Source organism: Puma concolor, chromosome B3, assembly GCF_028749965.1.
Source record: "Puma concolor isolate L17-30 chromosome B3, mPumCon1.1.hap2, whole genome shotgun sequence".
Taxonomy (NCBI): Eukaryota; Metazoa; Chordata; class Mammalia; order Carnivora; family Felidae; genus Puma; species Puma concolor.
In genome coordinates this window covers 67,769,203-67,784,847 of record NC_141672.1, presented here as the reverse complement: position 1 = coordinate 67,784,847, position 15,645 = coordinate 67,769,203, and the positions used below count along the sequence as shown (strand labels likewise).

General features: G+C 38.3%; 2 protein-coding genes across 9 annotated transcripts in view; one reads left to right on the top strand and one right to left on the bottom strand.

Annotated features, from left to right (window-relative positions):
• Positions 1-13,288, top strand: part of LOC147580033 (uncharacterized) — an 83,686-nt gene extending 70,398 nt beyond the window's left edge. Inside the window, exons 4-5 of the mRNA XM_086708531.1 lie at positions 2,933-3,220; positions 10,440-13,288. The gene's annotated coding sequence lies outside the window, so the exon portion shown is untranslated. The remainder of the gene's footprint in view (positions 1-2,932; positions 3,221-10,439) is intronic.
• Positions 1,715-15,645, bottom strand: part of HEATR5A (HEAT repeat containing 5A) — a 122,506-nt gene continuing 108,575 nt past the window's right edge. For 6 of the 8 annotated variants that reach the window (XM_086709982.1, XM_086709988.1, XM_025919011.2 and 3 more), the window contains 3 exons: positions 14,814-14,968; positions 3,497-3,710; positions 1,715-3,196 (listed from right to left, as the gene is read on the bottom strand). In XM_086709982.1, coding sequence (XP_086566108.1) covers positions 2,889-3,196; positions 3,497-3,710; positions 14,814-14,968 — 677 coding nt within the window. In that variant the 3' untranslated portion in view covers positions 1,715-2,888. The remainder of the gene's footprint in view (positions 3,197-3,496; positions 3,711-14,813; positions 14,969-15,645) is intronic. The other 2 variants (XM_086709985.1, XM_086709989.1) reach the window with 1 other exon arrangement.

Sequence of the window (15,645 nt, the reverse complement as noted above, 5' to 3'; positions counted from 1 at the left end):
TATTCAGTTGGTTGCCTTTTAGTTTTCTTGATTGTTTTCTTTGCTGTGCAGAAGATTTTTTATCTTGATGAGGTCCTAATAGTTCATTTTTGCTTTTGTTTCCCTTGCCTCTGGCATCGTATGTGGAAAGTAGTTGCTATGGCCAAAGTCAAAGAGGTTGTTGCCTGTTTTATCCTGTAGAATTTTGATGGCTTCCTGCCTTATGTTTAGGTCTTTCATCCATTTTGAGTTTATTTTTGTAAATGGTGTAAGAAAGTAGTTCAGGCTTATTCTTCTGCATGTCATTGCCCAGTTTTCCCAGCACATTTGCTGAAGAGACTGTCTTTATTCCATTGGATATTCTTTCCTTCTTCATCAAAGATTAGTTGGCCATACATTTGTGGGTCCATTACTGGGTTCTCTATTCTGTTCCATTGATCTGAGTGTCTGTTCTTGTGCCAGTACCATACTGTCTTGATGATTACAGCTTTGTAGTATAGCTTTAAGTCCAGAATTGTGATACCTCCAGCTTTGGTTTTTTCTTTTTTTTTTTTTTAACATTTATTTATTATTGACAGACACAGAGAGACAAAGAATGAGCATGGGAGGAGCAGAGAGAGAGGGAGAGACAGAATCGGAAGCAGGCTCCAGGCTCTGAACTGTCAGCACAGAGCCCTTTGCAGGTCTTGAACTCACGAGCAGTGAGATCATGACCTGAGCCAAAGTCGGATGCTCAACCAACTGCGCCACCCAGGCACCCCTGGTTTTCTTTTTCAACATTACTTTGGCTATTCTGCATCTTTTGTGGTTCCACACAAATTTTAGAATTGTTTGTTCTAGCTCTGTGAAGAATGGTGGTGTTATTTTGATAGGTATTGCTAGGAAATCTTAATGTTTAAGAACAAACTAAATGGGATGCCAGGGTGGCTCAGTTGATTAACCATCCCACTTTGGCTCAGGTCATGATGTCACAGTTTCTGAGTCTGAGCTCTGCATCAGGCTCTGTGCTCTGCTTAAGATCCTGTCTCCCTCTCTCTCTGCCCCTTCCTCACTCGGGCTCTCTTTCTCTAAATAAGTAAACATTAAAAAAAAAAAAAAAAAAAAGAACTAAATGAAACAGACAAAAGAACTCAAAAATCAAATTAGTGAGTTGTATCCTGAGAACAACCTAGTCTAGCATTTGCCTTGACAAAGAAGTAGATTTCTGAGCTGAAATCCATCTTGTATCAGTACAGTTCAACAGTGATTAAGTATCTACTTGATGCCACAAAGGCAGTTACAAAACACAATTCCTCCCTTGAGAAGGTGGTCTAAAAGGGAGATATTAAAATGCAGTGCGATGTTCCATGCACAGAAGAACATGTAAAATATTACAGGAACACAGGCGAGGAAGCGGTTAAATCTCCTTGGTGTAAGAGGGGGGTAAGAAGTGTTAAGGATAGTTAACAAGGGGAAGTGGCATTTAAACCAAGCCTACAAGGAATGGGAATCTGCCAGATACAACAGAGAGAAGGGCATTCAGGTGAAGGAAACAGTAAGTGTATACTCAAATTTGCACAATTAGGAAGATAGAGAATCCAAACCATTGCTAAGAATGCTTCAAAGAAAGGGCTCCTCTAATAAAAATATCAAGTTTCAGAGAAGGGATATTATTTGCTCCAGAGAACTGATTTTCTGGAATCTGTGAGATGAATCAGTCTATCTTCTGTAGGCAAAATAATCTCAAATACAAGAATGATAAAGAAAATTAGCTTTATTTATGTAAATTAAAAAACTGATTGTAGTGTTAGATTTTGTCAAGTGTTTTCATTCTGAACAATTTACAAGAGTATTTATATACAAACATAATAAAATAGAGTACATCACATTGTTCTTTCTTGACTCAAAGTATTTTTTCTCAATTCTGAACATGTCCCTATCACTCCAGTTTGTAACTTTTAACAGGGAAATGCTATGTTGTGACATAGTGCTTGATTCATACATATAACACTGAAGTGGAAGGAGAGTCAATGATCATCAAGAGTTAAAAAATATTTTTTCAACCAATATGACTATATCATTAGGTTTTTTTCTATATTAAAATATGTTTCATAAAAAAACATACTTGCATTTGTTGATGATCTAAATTTGTTGTTTTACATAAACCCATAGTTGACCTAAATATAGATGTGAATCTATATTAAACTCATTGATATGAATGTCTGTCATAAATGAAAATGAACAAAATTGTCAGGAAGAGAGGCAACAGAAAATCCTCTGAGAAATTAAGTGGAGATGCCCTATTCTATTAAAAATAAGTAAAATTTCCATTTCTTGAACCCAATATAAGCCAAACCAAAAGGTGATGAAAAGCCATGATATTTATAGACACCAGATCTTAAGTTACACTGTAGGGCTGTAGTTAACTTGTACTACTACATATTGTATAATTCTAAACCAAGTTTCCTAAATAGTTTTCCAATCATTTATGTTGTTTGAGAAATTCAAGAAAGTTTAATATAATTACTGAATAAGGCAGCATTTTCAATCAGCAATTGGGATACACTATAAATGCAGATAATTTATACTAGAGTCTAATCTGTATCTGTCAAAATATTAAGTATACCATAATGTGTATGGACTGTCAGAAGAAAACCATCTCATTTTTAAAGCAGTGGGCTGTTTAGTACGTTCAATTTTTTAGCACTTTCTTGAAATTCCTGGTGAGAGCTCTGTGGTTTTACTAAACTGAAAAACAGAAACAAAAAACCCACAAAAAATGTTAAGTTTGACATTACTTTGAAAAGTCACAGCTATTTAAGACAATCAACCAGACCTCCAAGTGCACTTGTGTCTAAAATGTCACTTTTGTCCCCAAAGAGAAGTAATCAACTATTTTATTAAGGTGTTTACTATTAAAACAAAAAAAATCAGAGGAAATTGGTCTTTAATTGGATGCTTGCATTCTTTCCAGGGTTCTTGGTATGTTTAGATGTTGGTATCTTGACTTTGACACTTTCCTGATTGCCCTTGATAGCAGCCTCAAGGCGGGCTTTCAGGGCTGGAGAAGAAGCCATTACATTTTTAAAAACTGAAGAATACTGAGGCCCAATCTGCATGAGATGTTGCAAAGCAAAATCATGTAAACTTTTCATTATGGAAGTTGCTGATCCCAGAGTATTATCATCCAAAAGGAAGGAAATGAGGATGGGCAGAAGACAGGCCACCAGCTGAGAACCTGGCAAGTAAATAAATGATATAAGTTCTGGGTTGAAGTGTGTAAATGTTCGTTATACAAAGTTGTAAACTCACTTGATCTGTTGATCTGTACACGTTTTTCCCCACTGAAGGGGGAAGAAAAATCCTTCTAATCTCTCAAATTAACACTCAATAATATCAATACTGGGAATTAACCACTGACCTTTAATGTGGAAAAATAATGTTAAGTGACCAACGGAATGTTTTACATTTAAAATAACATTAAGTTTCTGATTTGGGACAGGTTTTTATTTAGTATGAATTTAGTGATGACACTTACGGTGCTGTTCTTCAGCAATGGCTACAAGTGCTTCCAAGACCTTTATGCCTTCTTGAAAGACCTGAAGCTCAGTAGTGTCTTCTGGCTTTCTCTGGTCTATTTCTTGCAATTTTTCCACAATCGAGGATACTAAAGAGTAAATATATGGGTAGGAAACAGCTGGATTTGGATATTGAAAAATAGAAAGTAGGAGCTGATAGGTCTTGATTTGTACCTAATCAGGGAAGAGACAAAAATAATATAAACTGTAAATATAAATTTACGTTTATATTAACATGCAGATTGTAATGTAATTTTTATAAAGAGAATTAAAAACTGTGAATTAAAAACTTTTTTAGATAAATCTCTTAAAAAAGGCATTTAAATTTCTTGTTAAGTTTATGTATTTATTTTGAGAGGCGAAAGAGCCCATGCAGATGAGTGGGGGAGAGGCAGAGAGAGAGGGAGAGAGAATCCCAAGCAGGCCCTGTGCTGTCAGTGCAGAGCCTGAGTCGAAATCAGGCACTCCCATTGAAATTTCTTTTTTTTTTTTAACTATTTTTTTAATGTTGGTTTATTTTTGAGAGAGAGAGTGTGAGTGGGGGAGGAGTAGAGCGAGAGGGAGACACAAAATCCAAAGCAGGCTCCAGGCTCTGAGCTGTCAGCACAGAGCCTGACACGGGGCTCGAACTCACAAACCGCGAGATGATGACCTGAGCCGAAGTTGGATGCTCACCGACTGAGCCACCCAGTTGCCCCAAAATTTATTTCTTAATTTATCTTTAATTTTGGAAGTCCAAGTGCTAACAGGTATTATAAGTGGGACAAGAGGCCCAAAACGGAGTCACCTGGGAGAAGTCCATGTCACCAAACCAAGACTCAGTACCTAACTTAATTACAGTTTCAACCTCTCCCAGTATTGGAATCTTAAACCAGTCAATCCATAATTACCTGGTCAGCACTAGTGAAGTAATCTGCCTGACAGACCCCGGATATCGCCCTCACCCAAGGAAGGTGGCTTTGCCTAAAACAATCCACTCTTTGCTATTAACTTCCTCATCCTTCCCCATTCTGTCTAGAAATCTTTGATTTTGTCCAGCTCTTCAAAGCTCTTTTCAATTTGGATTCATTTCATGAATCGTTGAATAAAGCCAGTAAGATCTTTAAAATTTACTCAACTGAGGGGCACCTGGGTGGCTCAGTTAACCATCCGACTTTGGCTTAGGTCATCATCTCACAGTTTGTGGGTTCGAGCCCCACACTGGGCTCTCTGTTCTCTGTGTGGTGCCCGCTTCACATCCTCTATCCCCCTCTTTTTCTGTACCTCCCCTGCTCATGCTCTCTCCCAAAAATAAACAAACATTTTAAAAAATTTACTTAGTTGAATTTTGTTTCTTGACAGATTTGGGGCAATGTGGTGCCAAGGAAACTTCTGAAGGTTTCAGGGACAAGGAGAAACAGAGGACTGGTGGTTCAGTCTGCAGTCACCATTTGTTGGGGTCTTCTGGTGCTCCTTCCCCAGCCCTCTTTTCCACACTGGGAATTGATGGTGATGCACGCAAGGGCTTCTACTGGCCAGTCCTCAGTAACATCAGTTTTGTTACTCCTGGTGTGTTAATGTGCACATGAAGTAAAGGCTACTGCAGATGGAAATCTAGGAAACCAAAAAACTGCAAAATTGGTAGGCACAGGTGGAGTACATAAAAGTTGTCAGAGTGTTTGCTACCTGACTCTAAGACTCCTGTGTAGGATAAACTGATCATGGAGTGGGTTAGACAGACACAGGTTACCCACCAACCTCAAGAAAATTTCTTTGCAGCAAAGTACACTGTAAAACACCACACAATCCCCAACTCAGCAGCACATCCTTCATAGGTATTAGTTTGGCTCCGAGAGACCCAAAGACTTCAAAGAAATGGGATCCTTAAATTCCAAAAAGTTAAGCACTGCACCTTCTGGCACACCTGCTTATGTCTAACAACTATTGTCTCTGTAGCCATAAAGACCTACAAAAATGGCAAAATCTTACTAAAGGTAACCTAGAATTACAATGGCCATTATGGAGAAAGTGCCAATTAGACAAGGTCATTTATGTAAGACATGCACTTAAAAGCAAGGGTTCCCAAATTCAAAAAGGATGGGATACCAATTTTAACTGTTAAGCAGAAGCTTCCAAAAGGCTTCAAGATTCCAAAACAGCTTCACTGAAAGTTTCATTGCAAAAAGCAAATAAAAAATTAAAGACACAAAAGATATGTAAAACAACACCTCCTGCACTGCCGCCCCCTGGGTGCCGGTCATCAAAACCCTGGCACAGAAATTGAGGTCTCGTTTCTAATTAATTAACTGCGATACTGGAAAAAAGATTGTTCTCAACAGTTTTGTGCAAATCCTTCAACACTAATTTGAATGTCCCCATATGGGCCCCATATGGGCCCCTCCCAGAGCTGGCGAGATTCTGAGGGAATTTCTGGGACACTGCTATGTTATTCTTTAAATAGACAAGGAAAATTGTCAAACAAAATTAAAATTGATGGAAACCTCACCACATCCTGGTAGATACTGGAGCTACACTGTCTAGGTAAATCCCATTCACGGCCTGCACATGGGATCCTGGCCAAACTGGTAGAAGCCAACTTAGGAGGATAATCCTTACCAGAATCCACTCTCCCAGATCTCTGTAGTAACCAGGAGAGAGAGGAATATAAAACATCTTTTGCACCCTCTTTGAGGATGCCTTTTGAATTCAAGGGGTTGTTCGATATGGCCAGGAATATTTACTATTTGTCCTAGCTAAAACCTTACATAGTATTTGAAATAACTTTTTAAAAAAGTAACTCTATGGTTAGAAGTTGGCCAAACCGGAAGCTGATTTTCAGAGCCTAATGAGAACATTTAAGGATTCCTTCCCTAAGCTAAAATGAAACTATGTGCCCACTAAAACATTCCAAAAACACACAACTCTAAATCTAAAACACAGGCATCTTTTGATTTCCATCTCATTGGAATATCTTCCAGATATAAGAAAGCAAACTGAAGATAATGTGGTTGGACAGGTGGGTCAAGCTATGAAGTCTTTTAAGTTGCAAATCAATTCTTTGAGGAATTAAAAGCAACCATCCTTACTTTACAAACCTTTGCAAAACTAGAAATGAGGCTCCAGAAACAATTCAAAATCTACCCATCCTTTTTATCAATCTAAAAACCTTCCCTTTTATAAGTATTGTAAAAATTCAGGCCAAAGGGAACAAAAGTCCTTTCTGGAAGAACTTGCATTCTTTGCAGTACCTTTGAGATGTAAATAGTTTACCAGGTATTCTTTGGGAACTGTTACCTAGACCATCCCCAATTCCTAGGACTGAAGGAATAAAAAGGGAGAAAGGCTTTTAAAAAATATAAACTGCTATATAATGGAATATTAGCCATCAAAAAATGAAATATTGCTATCTGCAATGATGTGATGGAGCTAGAGAGTATTACGCTGAGCAAAACAAGTTAGAGAAAGACAAATATCATATGATTTCACTCATGTGAATTTAAGAAATACAAGCAAAGGGCAAAATAAAAGAGGGGGCAAACCAAGAAACCAACTCTTAAGTCTAGAGAACAAACTGATGGTTACCAGAGGTAAGGTGGGTGGGGGAAGGGCAAAATAAATGATGGGGATTAAGGAGTGCACTTATCATGGTGAGCACTGAGTAAGAATCGAGTTGCTATACCTTTCACCTGAAACTAATATAACATTGTATGTTAACTATACTGGAATTTAAATAAAAACTTAATGGGGCGCCTGGGTGGCGCAGTCGGTTAAGCGTCCGACTTCAGCCAGGTCACAATCTCACGGTCCGTGAGTTCGAGCCCCGCGTCAGGCTCTGGGCTGATGGCTCGGAGCCTGGAGCCTGTTTCCGATTCTGTGTCTCCCTCTCTCTCTGCCCCTCCGCCGTTCATGCTCTGTCTCTCTCTGTCCCAAAAATAAATAAAAAACGTTGAAAAAAAAAATTTTAAATAAAAACTTAAAAAAATATATAAGCTGCTATAGAAAATCCCATGCCACAAATCTAGTCCACAGCTTCCATAAGATTATCTGTCAAGACAAATCTTAAATGTCTTTTCTACAAATATTAGTAAAGAAAACTTTAGCCATTTGAGCAGATAACCTTATCTCAACGGGCAGAAACACAATGTGGACCCAACTGCTCTTTTTAAAAAATTTTAAAAAAATGTTTATTTATTACTGAGAGAGAGGAAGAGAGAGACAGGCAACACAAGAGGGTGAGTGTGTGTGTGTGGCAGGGGGGGCGGGGAGGGGGGTGGTGGCAGAGAGAGAGGGAGACATGGAATCCGAAGCAGGCTCCAGGCTGTCAGCACAGAACCCAATGTGGGTCTTGAACCCATGAACCGCAGAGATCACAACCTGAGCTGAAGTCCAGTGCTTAACTGACTGAGCCACCCAGGTGCCCCTTGGATCCAACTGCTCTTGAATCAACTAGTGAGTTTTGCATCATCATACCCATCTCATGGCTAACATTTTAAATGAAAGCTGTTTGCTTGGGAACATTTAAGGAGTGACCAGGCAGGGCTATCAGTTCTCCACTATTACTGATTCCAAACACCTTGACGCCAGGACCCCTGGCTCCAGGGCATAAGGAACTTATTTAAGACACCTGAGCACTCAGTCCTTGTTTGACCAGTTCCTGGATGCCTGAGAGGACATATACACCAGACCACCATCCTCAGTAAAACTCCAGACTTCCTAGCAAAGATGAGAGTCATGTTCCTTTTTCTTTCTGAGTCTCCCAGATGGTTTGTATCTGCTCTGTCTTCAATAAATTCTCTTGCTTCCTTTAGGCTTGTGTTTTATTTCCATTATGCGCAAAGCCAAGTACCCTCTTTGCGGGCCCTGTGGCACCCCTTTGGGTCCTCTGACTTTGCCTGCTGACATCAGTCTGTCTACTTAAAAATAGTTTCTAAAAATCTTTTTGGTGGGGCGCCTGGGTGGCTCAGTCGGTTAAGTGACTGACTTCAGCTCAGGTCATGATCTCACAGTTTGTGAGTTCCAGCCCCGTGTTGACCCCGTGCTGACAGCTTGGAGCCTGCTTCAGATTCTGTCTCTCTCTGTCTCTCTGCTCCTCCCCAACTCGCTCGCTCTCTCTCTCTAAAAAATAAACATTAAAAATATTAAGTAAATAATAAAAATAAAAATCTTTTTGGTAACTTGAAACCTTAAAAATTATACTGAGATAAGTTGAAAGAGATATCACTGAATATCTAGATCATTTCCAAATAAAATAAAAAACTGAAACAATTACTAAACATAGTTTTATCTATTTTTGGCTTATTACAAAGAAACTTAAGATAGGTGGGTCTATTAATAAACATGTTTGGTTCCCAGGGCACCTGAGCGGCTCAGTCGGTTAAGCATCTGACTCTTGGTTTTGACACGGGTCATGATCTCATGGTTTGTGGGTTTGAGCCCTGCATTGGGCTCTGCACTGGCAGCACGGAGCCTGCTTGGGATTCTCTCCCTCTCCCTATCCCTCTGCTTCTTCCCTGCTTGTGCTCTGTCTCTCTCTCAAAATAAGTAAATAAACGTTTAAAAAAATCCAAATGTTTGGTTCTCCATGGAAAAATTTACTATGAGGAAGAGTATCTTTTGAGAAATTACAATATGTATTCATAAATTTGTCAATCTGAAGAATGTTGGTGTAACAGTTCATAGTTATTCACTTAGTTTTCCATTAAAAATTAAGGTTTCCGAGGGTTAAAAATTTTAATATATGTAATTAAACTACTAGAAATAATTGTCAGCAAGCCCTCTATAGACCCCAATAGTTAAGACCAGAAATAGACAAGATTGCTTAACTCATTTGCTAACTGAAACCCATTGTTCTTATTTCTTTTTGTATTTTCTTGATGCATTGATGAGAGACATTTTGCAATGATCTGAACACAATTGCCAGGCCAGAAAAGCCCTGATAGCAACGGCATGCCTAGAAGACCACATTTCAGTCCCTTCCCTGCCCACGATCATATGCTGAACATATACCAACCCCCACCCATGATCCTGTGCTGCCTGCCCTCTTGCATGTATCTCCCCATTCTTCCTCTATAAAATTCCAGGTGTCCATTTTGTTGGCAGAGAGGTAGTTGTTAAGGCTTGAGCCACCTCCCCTGGCTGCCAGCACCCAAAATAAAGTTCTGCCTTTCTCTTTTCCAAACCGTTGTCTCTTGAGTGATTGGCTTCTCTTGCAACTAGTTTATCTGAGTTTGGGAACAGTGTTGGCAAACCCAGACAGGAGCTATGCTTTCAATGTGTCCAACTGCCTTGGGACTCCCAGGAATGGAGCAGTTTGCTGAGGCAGCTCACAGGGCTTACCCATTTGTTTCCTGAGTTAGTGGCTGTGATGCATCGATCAATAATAGAATCATCTTTGTATACTAGGAAAGTAGGATGTGTGGGTTTTCAGTAAAAGAAACCATGAGAAATGCAAATGCAATTTTGTTGAGGGAAGAGAAAGTAATTCTGTCCTAAAGTGAAGCTGGTGATTTCAGAATGGGAAAGAGGAAAATCAGAGAATAAAATCCAAAGGTACAAAATAAAGTTGTAGAAAATTTGTGATAAGGGATCTTGGGAAAGGAATTTTATGCATGGTCAAGCTGCCTAAGATTGGAATAAATTTGTTTAAATAAAAAAAGGAAATGAGCTTTAATATTAAAAATACACTGTTACAAAATTAGAATTTGGTTTTCTCTCTATTAAAAGGACATAGTTTTCTTGGATTACTGGTATGCTCTTGATAAAAGATTATAAAGGTTTTTCTTTGCCTTTTAAAATAATCTGCCTAGAAAACAAAGATTCTTTATTTTATCAAAATAATTCCCTGTGTTTCATATTTTCTTTATCAAGTCTTTGATTCCTTTTTTTTGAAAAATTTTTTTTAACATTTATTTATTTTTGAGACAGAGAGACAGAGCATGAACAGGGGAGGGTCAGAGAGAGAGGAAGACACAGAATCTGAAACAGGCTCCACGCTCTGAGCCATCAGCACAGAGCCTGACGTGGGGCTTGAACTCACGAACATCGAGATCATGACCTGAGCCAACGTCATATGCTTAACCGACTGAGCCACCCAGGCGCCCCATCAAGTCTTTGATTCCTTAAGAAAACAATCTTTCCTAGTAAAAGAACTAAGTTTGTTTTTGTTTTTTTTTTTTAAAGACAAGTATGTAAACTTTCTGTATTGCCTGTGAAATCTTTAACTGTCTTTCTGGTTAAATGGATAACCAAGTAATGTTTCACAGTGACCTACAGTCCTACTATTTGACCAATTATTTTAAAACCTTTTGATATTATTAGTAAACTTCTCCAAAATCTAATTCTAAATGAAATCTTTTGACTTGGAACCAACTCCAGGATTTTTCATATGGCTCCTAGAAAATCACAAAAGAAGTGTTCTTGCTCCTTATAAAAAACAAAGCTGTTAAACTGATTAGGCTATTTGATATTAAATTATGTGAGAAGCATTCTCAAAAGGAAATAATACTAAGTCTTCTTTATGTTGTATTTATGTAGGTATAGGTTATAAATGTTACAGAAAAAATGAAACTCCTGGAAATCTGACAGGTCCTAATATTATGTTATTAGTCATAATTCCCATTATTATCTTAAAATATTGTGTGTCATAACCAATTTTCATGTCAGCTGCATTATAATGTACTGTCATCAGAGCTTTAACCATGGACATTTTTAAGTCTTCTATCATGTACAATTACTGTTTTACTCTGATGCTTTTGCAAATGTGGTACTCATGGAAAAGACCCTACCAACAACTGATGCCAATGCAGATTACAAGATGTTGAACTTTGGGTGTGTATTTCACAACTTAAGACGGTTCCCATGGACATCTGGTCCTGTGCAAATACTGGAGACCTTGAAATCAAATTGACTAGGAAGAGAAGTAGCAGACATCAAGGTAGATTGCTTCTATTCAAGATGTCAGATCAAGACTTCTCACTATAACTAAACATGAAATTCTCTCTTCTCTTTCTTCCTTTACTTTGGTACTAGTCTGGGGAAAGATAATGTCATCATCTGTACCTCCCAGGCCATTCTTAATAAACTACAATAGATCTCCTTAGAAGTTACTTACTGAGTCTGACTTTTATGGCCAGAACATCCACTGCCTTGTTTTTACTCTTCTCTGATTATCACTATACTTGCCCAATTAGACACAAATGCCTATGCAAACTGTAGTATATTTATACCCATGTTCTTATGATTACCTAAATCACATCTGCCCCTAATTATGAAAAAGATCTCACCAACAGTACACATCTGTGCAAGGCATTTAGAACAACTCTTTATTTCAAACTAGATTTATGGAAAACCTAAGTGACCCCTGGCTTATACAGAAAATGCAATAATCCCTGCAAATGAAGCCATTAATAGTGCCACCTCAGTGAGAGTGGTTTATGCTCCCAATATGATTTATCTTGGTCTGTGGTGGTTATCATTCTCCTTGGGCCTGCAAATGTCTAGATGGCTGGCAATACCTAGGAAATGTCTCTTAGGCTATATGATTATTTATAAGCAAACTGAGACACCTCACTGCTCAACTCCCTGGAATTTACAACGTTGAGTTAGACCTACAAGGAGGCAATAATAATTCAGAAGAAGGTCGTTCTTGATAATAGGATAGCCCTTTATTATTTTTTAGCTGAACAAGGTATCTGTGTTGTGGTCAATACCACTTGCTGTACCATGACTATGCTTCTGGGGAAGTTGAAACTCAGCTACATAAGATTTGTGAACAAGCCACACAACTTAAGAAACTGACTCCTGCAATGGGGTCTTCTGTGATTTAATGGATTTTAATTGGTTTGGGTCTTGGGGATTGTGGCTGCAAAGTGCACTCCAGACGCTGGGAAATATCCTGCTGATAGTAATCATTATAATAATCTCCCTGGGGGCTCATGGGTGGCTCAATTGGTTAAGTGATTTTGACTCAGGTCATGATGTCATGATTTGTGAGATTAAGCCCCATGTCAGGCTCTGTGCTGACAGCATGGAGCCTGCTTGGAATTCTCTCTCTCTCTCTCTCTCTCTCTCTCTGTCTCTGTCTCTGTCTCTCTCTCCTTCTCTTTTTTGCCCCTCCTCAGCTCGCACTCTCTCTCCCTCTCCCCTAATAAATAAACATCAAAAAAAAAAAAAAATCTTCCTGGTCCTGTTTTTCCTCAAAGGTTTTAAATGCATGCTCATAGCTGCTAACCACCATGCAAATGATGTGCAAAATATCGGAAAAGGAACACAAAGAATGACCAACTTAAAAAATGTGAACCTGAAGTTGTGACTTGTGAATACCACACAGAGGATCAGCAAACCCTGCAAGAACTTCAGTGGTAGCTGGGAGGGTTGCTAATGCTTTCAACTTGGATCCCATCTCTCAGTTAAGCTGAGAGTATGATCAAAAGGGGGAAGATTGTTAAAAAAAAGGAGACAACAGGCCCAAAATGGAGTCACTTGTGCTAAAGCTCATGTGACCAAACCAAGACTTAATACTTAACTTAGTTACAGTCAATCTGGAATTACCTGGTCAGCACTAGTGAGGTAATCTGCTTGACAGACCCCTGCTGTCTCCCAAAGGAAGGTGACTTTGCCTGAAACAATCCATACTTTGCTAGTAACTTCCTTGTCCTAACCGCCTCCTGTCTGTAAGTCTTTCATTTTGTATGGCTCTTCAGAGCTCTTTTCTATCTGCCAAATGGGATGCTGCCCAATTTATGAAATGTTGAATAAAACAGTAAAGATCTTTACTATTTCTTCAGTTGAATTTTGTTTTTTTAACACAGGCATTCAAATTTGCATGCTAACAATGGCTATGACGGTTTGGAGTGAGAATAGAGGCATATGGGTTACACAGTATAGCATAACTATGAGTGGCTAACTTTTTTTTTTCTTCTCTACTTCCCATTTTCCTTCTCATATGCCCCTCTGTGATATAAGAAAAAAACAGAACCAAACACAGACGCAAATGTGACAACTATTTTGGGGATTTCAGAAAATGTTCTAGGTAAAAATCACATATATCTAAATGTTCAAATGGCATGATCTTAAAGTTTTAAGCAACCATGTCTGGACCATATTAACTTTGTGTCATCACACAGCAGAACCACCCTTTGAGACTGCAACGTAAAGCTCCTATGAAGCTGAGAGCAACAAATAGGACAGAACAAAAGATGACTATACATTGGGGTGCCTGGGTGCCTCAGCTGGGTAAATGACTGACTTTGGCTCAGGTTGGGATCTCATAGTCTGTGACTTTGAGCCCCATGTTGGGCTCTGTGCTGGCAGCTCGGAGTCTGGAGTCAGATTCTGTGTCTCCCTCTCTCTCTGCCCCTCCCCCCACTCATGTTCTGTTTTTCTCTCTCAAAAATGAATAAACATTAAAAAAAATTTTATAAAAAAAAGATGACTATACATCAAATATGTAAATCATACTTTACCCAATTCACTATGACAGTATTTGAATGATTATTTTTTCCTGAGAGAAAATTTGGTTCTTGTATTTCAGGAGTCAATGAATTTGTGCCACAAACTCATTTTGCAGTGCATAAAGGAATAGGAAGTTAATGTAGCAAATGAAGGGGTCATAAAAGAATGAGATTAACTTGAGCGTACTGCTTTGGGGAGGGTCTCATACTTCATATAAAGAATACTTCATATTCTTGAAGGTATGTGAAGTCTTTCTTTTTTAGGAAATCCACTATAATAAGCTACAAAGTATCTTACTTTGTAAGATGTCCCTTGTAATTTCTAAAGATGTATCAACTTTAAGATGCCTCTATTTCAGGGGCGCCTGGGTGGCGCAGTTGGTTAAGTGTCCGACTTCAGCCAGGTCACAATCTCGCGGTCCGTGAGTTCGAGCCCCGCGTCGGGCTCTGGGCTGATGGCTCGGAGCCTGGAGCCTGTTTCCGATTCTGTGTCTCCCTCTCTCTCTGCCCCTCCCCCGTTCATGCTCTGTCTCTCTCTGTACCAAAAATAAATAAACGTTGAAAAAAAAAATGTAAAAAAAAAAAAAAAAAAGATGCCTCTATTTCAAATTAATTTTTTAAAAAAACATTTCCTTTATCTTTCTCCAACTACACTGTATCCTTGGGGCCAAATAATAAGACCATTATTATTTGGCTTTGTCACCCCAAGAATAAGGAATTACTCCACACCTACAAATAAAAAAATTAGCCTGGTACTTCTTGTTGGAGCCAACAAAATCACAAAGAAAGTTCTGCAAAAGCTTAAACATATTCCTATTACAAACCTCTTTCTACTAAAGAGACTTACCACAGGATCTTTTATCTCAAGAGTAGCCTTAAATTTCTCAATACAACGCTTCTGAAGGCATGGGATGGTAGTAACTTCTGGACTGGTAGACAAAATAAATACTGTGATAGCAGTAAGGAGACTGATTTCATCAAGTTCTTGATGTGTTCCATCTACTAAAGAGAAATGATCTATCAGAAACATCCCAACATTGACAATTGACATATTTATTGTTCTATATATCTGTGAAGATGCATCTAGTTTGACAGCCAACAATTTCTTTTGTGTACACAACAGTTACAGACAAACACTGATGGAATGATTTTAAGAATCCTGGAAAATGTCATAGGTTTCAAAATGTGCAGTGTAAGTAATTCTAGAGCCAAAATTTACGAAAGTGATTATATTCTTCACAAGTAGACATCTGTAAATACCATGTGTAGATTTACCAGGAATATACATTTATTAGTTGTGTGATCTTGGATATCTAACCCCATTTGTCGTTTTCTCATTTGTAAAATGGGAGTATTAACAGTACTCACATTTTATAAAGTTATGAGGAGTTATTCAAGTAAATCATTTAGCATAGCATGTGTTACACATATGCTCAACATGTGTTAGCTATTATCATTTTTGTTGTGAAGCAGATGAGAAATGAATGTACAACTGATTTTTCTTGGTTAAGAATAAGGTATTCATATTTTCATAATACAAATGTCAAGTTTAACTACCTCGTGCTTTGCTATATATATATATATATAATTTCTTAACAGTACAGAAAAACCTAAAATTATTGCATGGGCCACATTTGAGGAATTTTCTAGTAGATGTAATTTTCCTTCATTTCCCTCCA